The sequence below is a fragment of the Anas acuta genome, chromosome 1, assembly GCF_963932015.1.
Source record: "Anas acuta chromosome 1, bAnaAcu1.1, whole genome shotgun sequence".
In the NCBI taxonomy this organism is placed as follows: Eukaryota; Metazoa; Chordata; class Aves; order Anseriformes; family Anatidae; genus Anas; species Anas acuta.
In genome coordinates, this window is record NC_088979.1 from 162,940,541 (window position 1) to 162,951,657 (window position 11,117).

At 47.8% G+C, this 11,117-nt stretch overlaps 1 protein-coding gene across 1 annotated transcript; it reads right to left on the minus strand.

The window, feature by feature from the left end:
• Positions 1-9,592: 9,592 nt before the first annotated feature.
• On the minus strand, positions 9,593-11,027 carry MYF5 (myogenic factor 5). Its single transcript, XM_068669091.1, has 3 exons — positions 10,333-11,027; positions 9,956-10,031; positions 9,593-9,833 (listed from the first exon to the last, which is right to left on the minus strand). Exons 1-3 carry the CDS (start codon positions 10,837-10,839, stop codon positions 9,649-9,651), a joined length of 768 nt encoding a protein of 255 aa, XP_068525192.1. The 5' UTR covers positions 10,840-11,027; the 3' UTR covers positions 9,593-9,648.
• Between the last annotated feature and the right edge of the window lie 90 nt (positions 11,028-11,117).

Genomic DNA, 11,117 nt, shown 5'->3' on the forward strand with positions numbered 1-11,117 from the left:
TTAAGACATTTAAGTTAAGACATGTGCTTCATCATGTTCTTGTACTTAGCCAGAGTCCTGCTTTACATAATGTGTTCCCAGACACTACACGGGGAGCTCAGGAGCCTCTGTGTACACTCTAAATTTCCCTTATTTACAATGTTCTGTAAAGTTATGCAACACACTCGGCATTGGGGATCTCTAAATCCCCACTGTGGATCTAGAGTCTGATTCTCAAGTATATTTGAACATATAATCCCACTGGAGGGTTGGAAACTTTGCCTGCTGTAGGATTTTGAAAAGTGTGCCAGTCTGATAGATTTCAAGGCTTTAAATAACATGGTTGGTTTAAAAAAATAAAAAATAAAAGTCACATATTGAAAATTCTGTGCTGCAACATTTTGAAAAATAGGATTTTCCAAATAATCTGATGTAGAGCATCTGCTGCTCTAATTCTCTCACATAACCCACATAACCCATGTTTTCAACTGGGTTGTGGACTGCTTTTCTCCTTTTTTCTCATGGAAACAAGAAACAGGAACCTAAAAGCATCCATAAAACACAAAATATTCACCAGGCATATTTCTTTTTGGAATTAGCCAAAGAGCTGTAGGTGTTGCCCACAGCTTTAGGCCAAGCAACTTTCAAGATACAAATCAAATGGAGCCCTTCATGTGCCTAAAACATACAGAACATCTCCTAGCTCAGGGGTCTGCCATGTGCCCCTAGCTCCTCCAGTGGAGTTCCTGAGCTTTCCAAGACAATTGCCCACAGCAGTATGATAATGTTGCTGCAGTATGAAGGTTTTGCCAGAGGTGCTCTGGTCATTGGCTCCCGACATGCCAGGATTATTTATCATAATAATGAATTGGGCATTGAAGAGTCAGTCAGGCATAGAGTGACCAATCTCCACCAGAGGTGTCCTGTGTCAGTTCATATAAATAATCTGGCAATCCCTATATACTGCTTTTCTTCCTCCTCCAAATCACTGTAGTCATAAAGAAAGACCTTCTCTCCTCTATTTTTAAGCCTTGACCTTGCTAAAACTTGCATGTATAAATATGCCCATGCATAGGTGTTTCATCTAATCATAGAATCACAGAATGCTTTGGGTTGGAAGAGACCTTAAAAAACACTCAGTTCCAACCCCTCTGCCATGGGCAAGGACATCTTGCCCATGGCAGAGGGACCAGGTTGCTCAAAGTGCCATCCAGCCTGGCCTTGAACACTTCCAGGGATGGGACATCCACTGCTTCTCTGGGAAACCTCTGCCAGTGCACCGAAACGGGTTGCCCAGAGAAGTTGTGGATGCCCCATCCCTGTAGGTGTTCAAGGCCAGGTTGGACAATGTCTTGGTCAGCCTGAGCTAGTGGGTGGCATCCCTGCCCATAAGGGAGCTGAATGCAGGACTCCAGCTTCATTGTTTCAAAAGGACAAAGAAAATAAGGCTTGTCTACATCTTCCTTTAAGATCTCATACGCTGATTTCTTTTTAATGGTTCTAAAATGTCTTTTAAAAAAGTGAATGGTTTTATCATACATTCAACAAAACTTTTCCTCTGATTACACTCTGTTCTTACCTACACAGAGGGATGGAATTAAACAAACAAACAAACAACAACAACAACAACAAAACTAGTCTACAAAACAAGAGTTCTTCATTAATTCCTTGCATTTGTTACCTGTTCTGGTACTCAGTAGGGGCTGCCTGGCATTGAAGACTGTTCAAAAATTACTGCAGTTATTGCGAGTGCAGTTTCAAGCTCGTACTTGTGGAAAGCCCAGCCAAATAAAGCAGCAAACATGACTGTACTTGATATTCCAGCATATGTGAACCAAGAGCAGGCCCTGGCTCTCAAGTGCACCAGCTTGTTGTGTGAACTACTGCAATTGCAGTGAAAAGCAATTTTCCACAGCACTTGTCATTTCAAGCACGATTCAGGTGCTCAGGCCAGGTTTTGATGTGGCTGTGTGAGGGGCAGTGGAGCAGGGAGGCTGAGCCCACCAAGCTGGGCGGCAGGCGCCAGCAGGCCACGCCAGCCAGTGCTGCCCATGGCCGGGCTGCGCTCTGCCCTCGCTTGCCCTCGGCAGCCGAACTCCCTCCTTTTGGAAGGAAAGGAACAGTTTCGGATACCAGAGGATTTGGAGCGGGGGATCTGGATATTTTAATGTTGTTCGGGCTTCAGTCATCATGGATATCACTTTACAGCTTGGCACATAAACAGTCCATTTCTGAGGCATGAGAAAATGAATATATTGTAACTATATTCTAGGCCTTCTGGCCTGAATCTGTTCCTGGTGAAACTCCAGGGGTTTCAGTAGAGTTACGTCAGAAATAAACTTCACTGCCTAGCTGTACTTTATAATGCACTATTTCTGATTAAAAGGGGATATACATGAAGATAAAGATTTGTTTCCATAAATATGAAACCAAAATGGCATTCGATCTTTTTCATGTAACTGACTTCATCATTTATGAACAATGAAGGCATTTTATAGATTGAAAAATATGAGAATAAAGAGCAGTTATAACAATAGTACTATTTATTTTATAAATGTAAATGTTAGGATGTATGTTATTAGTGTAACGATGCATTAAAGCAAGACTGTACAGCAAAATACATACATATTTTTCTCAGAATTCTTATCTTCCACTGTAAATGTGGAATTTAGCCGCTTCCACACACGCAGTTTAACCACTAAAAGCCAGTGTTATAAACTGCAGAATAGACATCTGTACCCTTAGGATGAATGTTAAGCAAGAGAGAGTGCAGAGATTTTTTTCTTCTGGAATTTTCTCTCCCCCACAACACCCAGCTCTTTCTGTTTTGCTGCAGAAATGCTCGCACAGAAGCTGGTTCTGCCTTTGGTCTTTCAAAACCCCTGCCTGGGAAGAGAGGGACTGTGCAGGTGGGCTGCAATGCCGTGGCCACCACCGTCGCCAAGGGCCGGAGTTGCTGCAGGCATTGCTGCAGCTGGCGAGGGATTCGGCACATTCCCCCCTCCGAATTTTGGCAGTAGCAGTGCTGAAATTTGGGCTGAGAACACGCCATCAGCAAGTGGGAACAACATTTGTGGGAGGACATAGAAAGTGGGGACATAGAACAGGTGTCCTGTGGGAGTGGGAGTACAGGAGGAGGAGGCTTGGTGTCGGGAGGTAGGAGAGCAAAGGTGTGCATCCGATCCCTCTGTCTGGCAGGTGAGATAAGCCCTGTGAGAGGTGGGGACATGGGCTGTGACAAGCAGATGCAGTCAGGAGAGCCCCTAGAGCAGACCGCTTCTGCTGGAGAAGATCTACTTCATGCACAGTTTCCTAAAACAAGGTTTTGCTGCCCTACTTATTAGGAATTTCAGAAATAATAAGTTTCATATTTCAGAGTTCAGTCATTTTTGGATTTCACCCGGGCGATAACCATGTGAGAAATTTGTACCCTGTGAAAAATGTGCATTTCAGACACCAGTAGGATACAGCTGTCTTTGCCCTTGTTTACTTGGTTTCTCCTCTACTTCATGCTTGGCATGGGGGATTTTAGAGTTATTAAACTTTTTCCCAGTTGCCTGGGGTCACAAGTCCTTTACACCCTATGAGCAGCCATGTATCCGACAACAGCTCTCTCAGCTTTCAGTGCTTACCTTTCCAGCTTTTGCAGAAGCCCTTTTTCTTGTCACCAGGAACATCTTCCAAAGGTAATTCCTGCCTTCTGCTGTGACCAGGTAGACAGGCTCTTAGTGTTTTGCAAGGAAACAAGAGTGGATGCTTAAAGTTCAGGATGAAGCCCCCCAAAACACTATGTTTTCATGCACGGATTATGAACTCATCTTACTCCTTAGATACTGCTCACCCCTGCAGGTGCCTGAGAGGATGGTCCTCACCCATTTGCAGAAGCTTTGCAGATAAGCCATTTCCTGCACTTTGGGGAATGCACAGCACTACACATGCTTGAAAAAGAAGGACCCTAGCTGCTTAAGACACACCTTTAATGAAATGTGGGAGTCATATGACCAGAAAGACAATCTTTGAGAGGCATACACAAGGGTGAATGGAGCCTGGTGGTCTGCTCCTAACAGCAAGTCAATATTATCCAAAAAAGAGAGAATCAGATGAGTGAGGACCAGAGCAGAGGCACCCACCTCCCAAGTGCCTGACTGGCTCACTCCAGCTATCTCTACAGGCCTGTGATGTTTTTAAAGCTACTTTTTCAACGAAATAACAGCTAAATATAAGAATTTTTGCTATGGTCATTGCTGTCTGTATTTGCCACAGCTCTATACGTAAGCCTTGCATTTGTGGAAGGGATTTCAGATATATACTTTTTATATACATTCACCGTGTTCAGCAGAGACATTTCACCCTCTGCTTTTCGACATACTCAGATAGCAAGATTCAGAATTGTACTGTAAGCTCAGCTGGAAGATGCTCCAAAAGAGCAGTTGTAGAAAGAAATACTCTTGAAATTCAAAATACTGTTTGTCTATTTCCTCAAAACATTATGAAGTGGAAAGGAAAACAAACAAGCAATATTTTCCCATGCTAAAACAAACAAACAAAAACAATGCATGACCACAGATTGCATATATGGTTAGTTAAAAGGTGGAAATGAAGGGAGCAGGGCAGGTTTTCTTGCTGGAGCAGTGGTGCGTTTGCTAATGAGGTCTTTGCACTGAACCATACCCAGGTGTAATTGAAGCTATAATCATTGTTTGCTTACCATTAATTACAGAGTTATTCATTTTTAATTTAATAAATGGTGTGAAATCAAACAATTAAAGCCAGTAGGCTGGATTCAGACTTGATCAAATCCACATTTTGTCTCCCTGTAATGTATGACAGGCACACCAGCTTGAGTTTTTGCTGGGTACTGGAGTCTCTGCTAGGTGGTTGAGTCCCAGTGCAAGCAGTAGAATTTGGCACTATTAAAAAATATATATATATATATATAAAAATCAGAGCTTGAGATTTTAGTGCTTCTTTTTTGTTTTTACCTTTTGCTCAGCATACGTTTTGTATGGATTTTTAAAGCAGAAAATAACATCAGCTAAAAAGTTTACACTAATAGAGGAAGGTCAGAGAAATAAAGAGAAAAACTGCACAATTATTCTCTGCTGCTGCTCCAGCTTTGAAGGCCTCTCGGAGAGTCTAAGAGAGTGTACGATTCAAATGCACTTAATTTAATGCAGACATTGAGCTACTTTTGTGATCTCTCACTGGGCTTGCTGACCCTCATATATCATGCCCGCTATCACCTTCTTCAAGCATAGCTCAGCAATGCCTTTGGCATCATAGTCACTAACATCTTCCAGAAGATTGCCAGGCCATAAATGTTACTAATGCTCAAAACACATCCAGCCTCCAGCACTAGATGGTCCTGGTCAGCTGGCCTGGGGAGCAGAAAGCAAAAGACCTTTCAGAAAGTATCTGGACTCTTTGGTATAGTGGGTTTGGCATGAGATCCATGAGCATCTGGGATGTGTAAGCTCCTGGAGGAAGGAAAGTGGGACACCAGCGGACTAAAGAGAAAGCGTATCACGCTGTATCTGGGAAGGGGAATAATTCCTGCCGTCCTGTCCTGTCCTGGTAGATGAATGTTTCTCCTGGACTGAATGATGAGAAGACTGTGAAATGAGGGAGGGAAAAGAAGGCCACTACTGAAACCTAAACTAATACCCAAGGGAAAACTCAAATAGATCACAAGAAAAACAGCTCTGAAGTCCTTGTTTTACTTGTCCATTTTTTCACTCATTCAGTTGCCTGCAGGAAGAGCCTAGCACTTGCCCGGATGCATTTGCTCGACCCCTCCACGGCTGGGGGTGAGCTCTTCCATTCCTCACACAGGGTGCAATTAGCCAGCAGGATCGCAGCCCTGGCTCCATCTGGCCACGCTCATTAGGACTCTGGTTGCCAGGAAGGCAGTTGTGGCCAGCTGTAAGGCTGATACCCCAGGCAGAGCCTGCCAAAGGTCAGCAGTCATCAGCTGGCCAGCTGCAGGTCCTCCTGGGGCACACCAAGGTCCAGCTGAAAGGAGTAAGGAGAAGTGATGAGCGAGCCAGGGGCTCTGCAAAGGAGGAGAAAGGGAGGGAGTAGGCCTGGGGTGGGAAGAGGAGAGCTGCCTGCTGCTGTGAGTTCAGGGTATTCCTGGAAAATATGCAGTTCCATAAAAATATGCATTTTAACAAATATTATAAATTAGGATCCTTTCATCCTTTTCCTTAATTACTAAAAGTTAATCACTTTCAAGCCTCATCACAGAAGGAGAAGATTTGATCTTTTCTTTCAGAAATACAAGCATAGAGCAAGCAGGATTTTTCCTACTTGGAGACAAGCATGAAATGCATAAACTGAAGTGATCTGCATTTTAAAAAGATGCAAGTGACTAAAAACATCATGATGACACTTGTTTTTCAACCTTTACTATAAGAAGCTCTGCAAGAGCTCATTACAGAACACACAGATGCACAGAATGGATTCTCACAAATACACTGACGGATGCCTCAGAAAGCATTCCTAGAAAAACAAATATTTATATCAGGTAGAAAAGATTTCCAGAAATAGGCACACAGCTACACAATCAGCAGCTAGAAATTCTGGGAGGCATGCACAAGCACTTCTGACACCCAGTGATTCACACACTCATAACACATAAGGTATAAAAAGCACAGGCAGATTATCAGCCATCTACGCACAAGTAACACGTGGACATCACACAGAAAACAAAGCAAAAACAAACAAGCAAAACCAATAACAACAACAAAAAAGTTCCAGAAACTTGCAAGCACACTAAAGAGAGGGAGGAGGGCCTGAATACACAGGCCCTACAAGGCAGGGTTTCCTAACACTAAGCGTAAAGCTCAGTTTTACATCTTTTCTGATGTTAGAAAAGTAATATATGACAATTTTATTTGTTGGATATCTGTAATTTCATATGAGGAGATCTTCACATGAAGTGAATTCACAGTCAGTGTTCCTTACATCTCTTACTCCCTTGAGCCGAAATTTTTCTGAGTTATATTTAGGAGATCTTTGCTAGGTTCCTGTAGCAGCTTTGTAGTATACATCAGGCCTTTTGATCTGAGATTACAATAAGTATTTCTCTGAAGACCTCTGCTTGGTTTCTTAATGAAAGATACAAGAAACTCATCACCAAATATAAACCCAGCTGCCTCCTTCAGTCAGAATATAATCCAAGAAAACATGACTTTCAGAGGTAAAGTTAAAATATAAAATGAATTTTATTAAAAAAAAATATGCACAGAATTATGCCTTTCATTGCAGTAAGTGACAGACAAAAAACTTCTAACTTCTGTGTTACATTAACCCGAGGCCATGAGGCATCACTCCACCTGCCTGCCTGTGGGTGAGGTTGCTGCATGCCTTCCCCGAGGCTGCAACACTCAGCTGGCAGCAGGAGCTGGGAGAGATGGAGCTTAGGTTCTCGAGACCATCATCTTCTTAAGTATTTGTGGGGACAGCCTTCCTTCCTTAAGTGAGCCTGATTCACATAGAACGTTAATCTTTCTTTTCATTTGCACTTGTCATTATTATTGACCACGCAAAATTTGACCACAACAGCCTATCTCCCAAGACAGCAGCCTTTTACACCTTGTTTTTCCCAATCCACAGGCCAAAGGTGTTTTCACAGTGCTAACTTCCACTCCTTCCAAGGATTACCACATGGTTAGGTTCATAGGAGCTTTGTTTATAGATGTCCTATAACCAAAAGGCGATCTTCTTGCTGTGTGTAACAATGTCTGAGATCGTAACTGAGTCTGGCGGGGCTGGGGAGGCTGTGGACAAACATCCCACAGGCTGGATACTTCTGCTCACTCTCTTAAAAGCCAGTTCTCAGAAGTATTGACCTTTTTGCAACTCTCAAAATGTCTGCCAGCCAAAGAGAGGTGTACATTACCAACATGTGATTTGCTGGTGTTGCTCTGCATGCTTCACAGGAGATTGCTTGCCAAGGTCAGCACTGCGCAGAATGAAATGCAGAAAGTTCCCCACTTGGCTCATTTTAAACCATCATTTAAAATGCTCTGCACTGTATCCTAGCTGCAAGATGAGGCCCTGAGACAGGATTTTGCTTGAAAGGAGCAAGCACTGCACCAATGCAGCAATGTGTGAGAGATTGTGAATAAAACCAGTGACGCTCAAGGTCTTGTGTAAGGATTTCTATGAACAGAGGGCTTGGGATGTTACCACCCATAACCAACAGAGACTGCATGAGAGTTAGGCACTTGTGTACTCCTGATAACCAGAGTGTGCCAACGCCTCGTTTGTGCCTCTGCATAGCCTAAGTCCAGGGCTGTCAAACCACCTTCCCTGCTTGCTGACTATTTGGGACCTACCCACACAGGCCGGAAGCCTATTCAGGAAAGAGCTCTTCCTGAATTACGCTGCAGGAAAGGAAACACCTACCTCGAGGTGACATAGCACGGGCAAAAGGCCTTTCTGGGGGGAGCCGTGCTGGAGGGGCCCTGGCCAGCAGCCCAGCCACTTCAGTGGGGCAGGCAGGTGCCACCTCGCCTCCTGCAGCCTGCCAGGGGTGTGCTGTGAGGACAGGGCCATCCCAAGCTGTGCTCCCCTCACCCATATTTTGCAGACGCTGCCAAAGAGCAGGCGGGTGGCAACTCTCGGTGACGTGGCTGAGCTGCGCTGGCTTCAAGTGGAAGGTTTATCAGAGGTGAATTACTGCTTCCAGGCCCCTTGGCCACCCATTGATAGCAGCATAAACACAAATGGCAAACACGCAAGTGTACGTCCCTTCCCCCTTGGAGTATTTACCAGAGAAGACATTTCTGGATGCACCAAAGGAGCCCGTTTCTCCCTCCCATCCCTGCCTGTTTTGTGGGAGTTACAAAAGTTTTCGATTACAGATGTAAAAAATTTAAAAGTTTGGAATTTTTTTGTGGTAGAAATAGTTAACCATAGTGTCTGGAAGGAAGTATTTGTTAGCCCTGAAACTCACAAAGACTTGACCTGGTTGTTTCTAGATCCACACAACTGCAAATACTAAGTCATGAATTTTCATCCTGCACAGTGAGACCAAGAGGCGTTAGGAACAAATACTTCTACATTGCTTTCTGAATATTGTGAAATGTACCTTGCGGGTTGCGAAAGAGATAGCTGTGGTTTGTTCTTACCAAATCTACTAAATTTGTCTCTTCAAGAACACCGAGAGTGACTGGGATCAAAATTCCCCTACAGGGTATCAGGCCTGGATCGTGCAGTTCTTTTACAGAGCGGAGTGACCGGGCAATATTAGGGCCAAAACTTGACGTACTGATTTGGTCTTTGTGTTCATGGAAAGAAACGAGGGCTTTGCAAGAAATAGTAATAGTAGTAGTAGAAGTAGTAGTAGTAGGGGTGGTTGTAGTAGTAGTAGTAGTAATAGTAATAATGATAATAATACAGATGATGACTAGGAAATGTTATTTTCACTCCCACAGGAGACAAAGGAAAGTGCCCGCAGCTGGAGGGGAGCGGGGGCAGATTTGGGCCACCCCGCACAGCCCCCGCAGCCCGGCAGGATGCGACCCCGTCCCCGCGCAGGCTGCGGGCCCCCCGCCGCCCCCCGTAACGCCGGGGGATGCGTTCAAAGAAGCACCAGGCGAGCCGGCCGTGTTGTAGCACGCTTTATTTGCAGCGGGGTTTGCAGGGTAGAGCTGGCGTCCCTCATAGCGCCTGGTAGGTCCGTCGGGGAGGCGGCGTCCCGGGCGTCCCGGGCCCCGAGTCGATGCTGGCGCCCGGCGAGAGGGAGCCGGGGTGTCGGAGGGGCTCCCCCCCCGGGGAGAGGCGGTCCACGATGCTGGAGAGGCAGTCCAGGCTGGACAGGGTGCTGCTGGGCTCCGCGCCGTACCCTGCGGCCGGGGCGAGGCGAGGAGCTCGTTACCGGAGCCCCCCGCGCCGCGACCCCGGCCCGACAGGGCCCCCGGTCCGCCCCTGCCCGCTGCCCCCCCCCGCCCGCCGCTGCCGGCCTTACCGTGGGGCATCTCGGAGCAGTAACCGGCCTCGAAGCTGCTGCCTCTCGCCGGCCACACCGGGCTGCCGCAGTCAGCCTGCAAGACAGCGAGGGGCGAGTGCCGGCCCCGCCGCGCTCCCCCCGGCCGCCCCCCGTCCCCAAACCCCATGCACGGCCCCCTGGCTGCAGTGAGCGGGGAGGGGGCACACACAGGACAGCCTCAGGGGCTTGGGGAGCTGGCGGGGCGGTGGCCCCCTGCCTGCCCCGACGGCCCCCGGGCACGCTCGGCGTTATCTCCGAGGAAAGGGCCTGTTTTAACCCAAAGTGGCCACCTTTCCCTGACGTCCTGCTGCCGAGGGGGCCCTGCCTGCGGCCCCAAGCTCCTGCCCCTCTCTTACCATGCCGTCGGAGCAGCTGGAGGTGGGGCTGGTCGGCTCGGAGCAGCTCTGTCCCGGCAGGTGATAGTAGTTTTCTACCTGCTCCCTCAAGAGCTCCTGGAGGCTCTCGATGTATCTGATGGCGTTCCTCAGGATCTCTACTTTGGGGAGTCTTTGGTTGGGGTTGGCCGTGGTGCACCTCTTCAGGGTCTCAAACGCCTGGTTCACTTTCTTCAGCCTCCTCCTCTCCCTCATGGTGGCCGCCTTCCGCCGGTCCATCGTGGTGGACTTTCTCTTGCAGGCTTTGCAAGCCCACATCAGGCAGTGGCCGGCCTGGTGGTGGCCGCTGGGGGCTCGGACGTGCTCCTCTTCCTCGGAGCAGGCGGGCTCGGCGGGCTGGTGGGCGCCGAAGGGAGGCAGGTCCCTGGGCTCGAAATCCTCGGGGAACTCGCCCTCCGGGGAGGAGAGGCAGGAGCTGTCGTAGAAGAGCTCGGACGGGGAGAACTGGCAGCTGTCCATCACCTCCATCCCTGCAGCCCGGGGCGGCAGCCACCGAGCTCGGGCAAGCGAGCTGGCCGGGGAGGTTTCCTGCCTAATTAGCGACCTAAGCCGAAGTGTCCTTTCCCCGATGCGGGGGGCCCTTATATCTCCACGTTCCGGGGGGCTGGTCCGCGGCGGCCGGCCGGCATTAGCATATCCCCCCGCATCCCCTGCCGCGGCTGGCTGGGCAAGCCCCCTCCAGCCCCCAAGGGACAAATTCGCTCCGCACCGCGCCTCTGGCCGCCGGCTGGGCCGGCCGCTTCTAG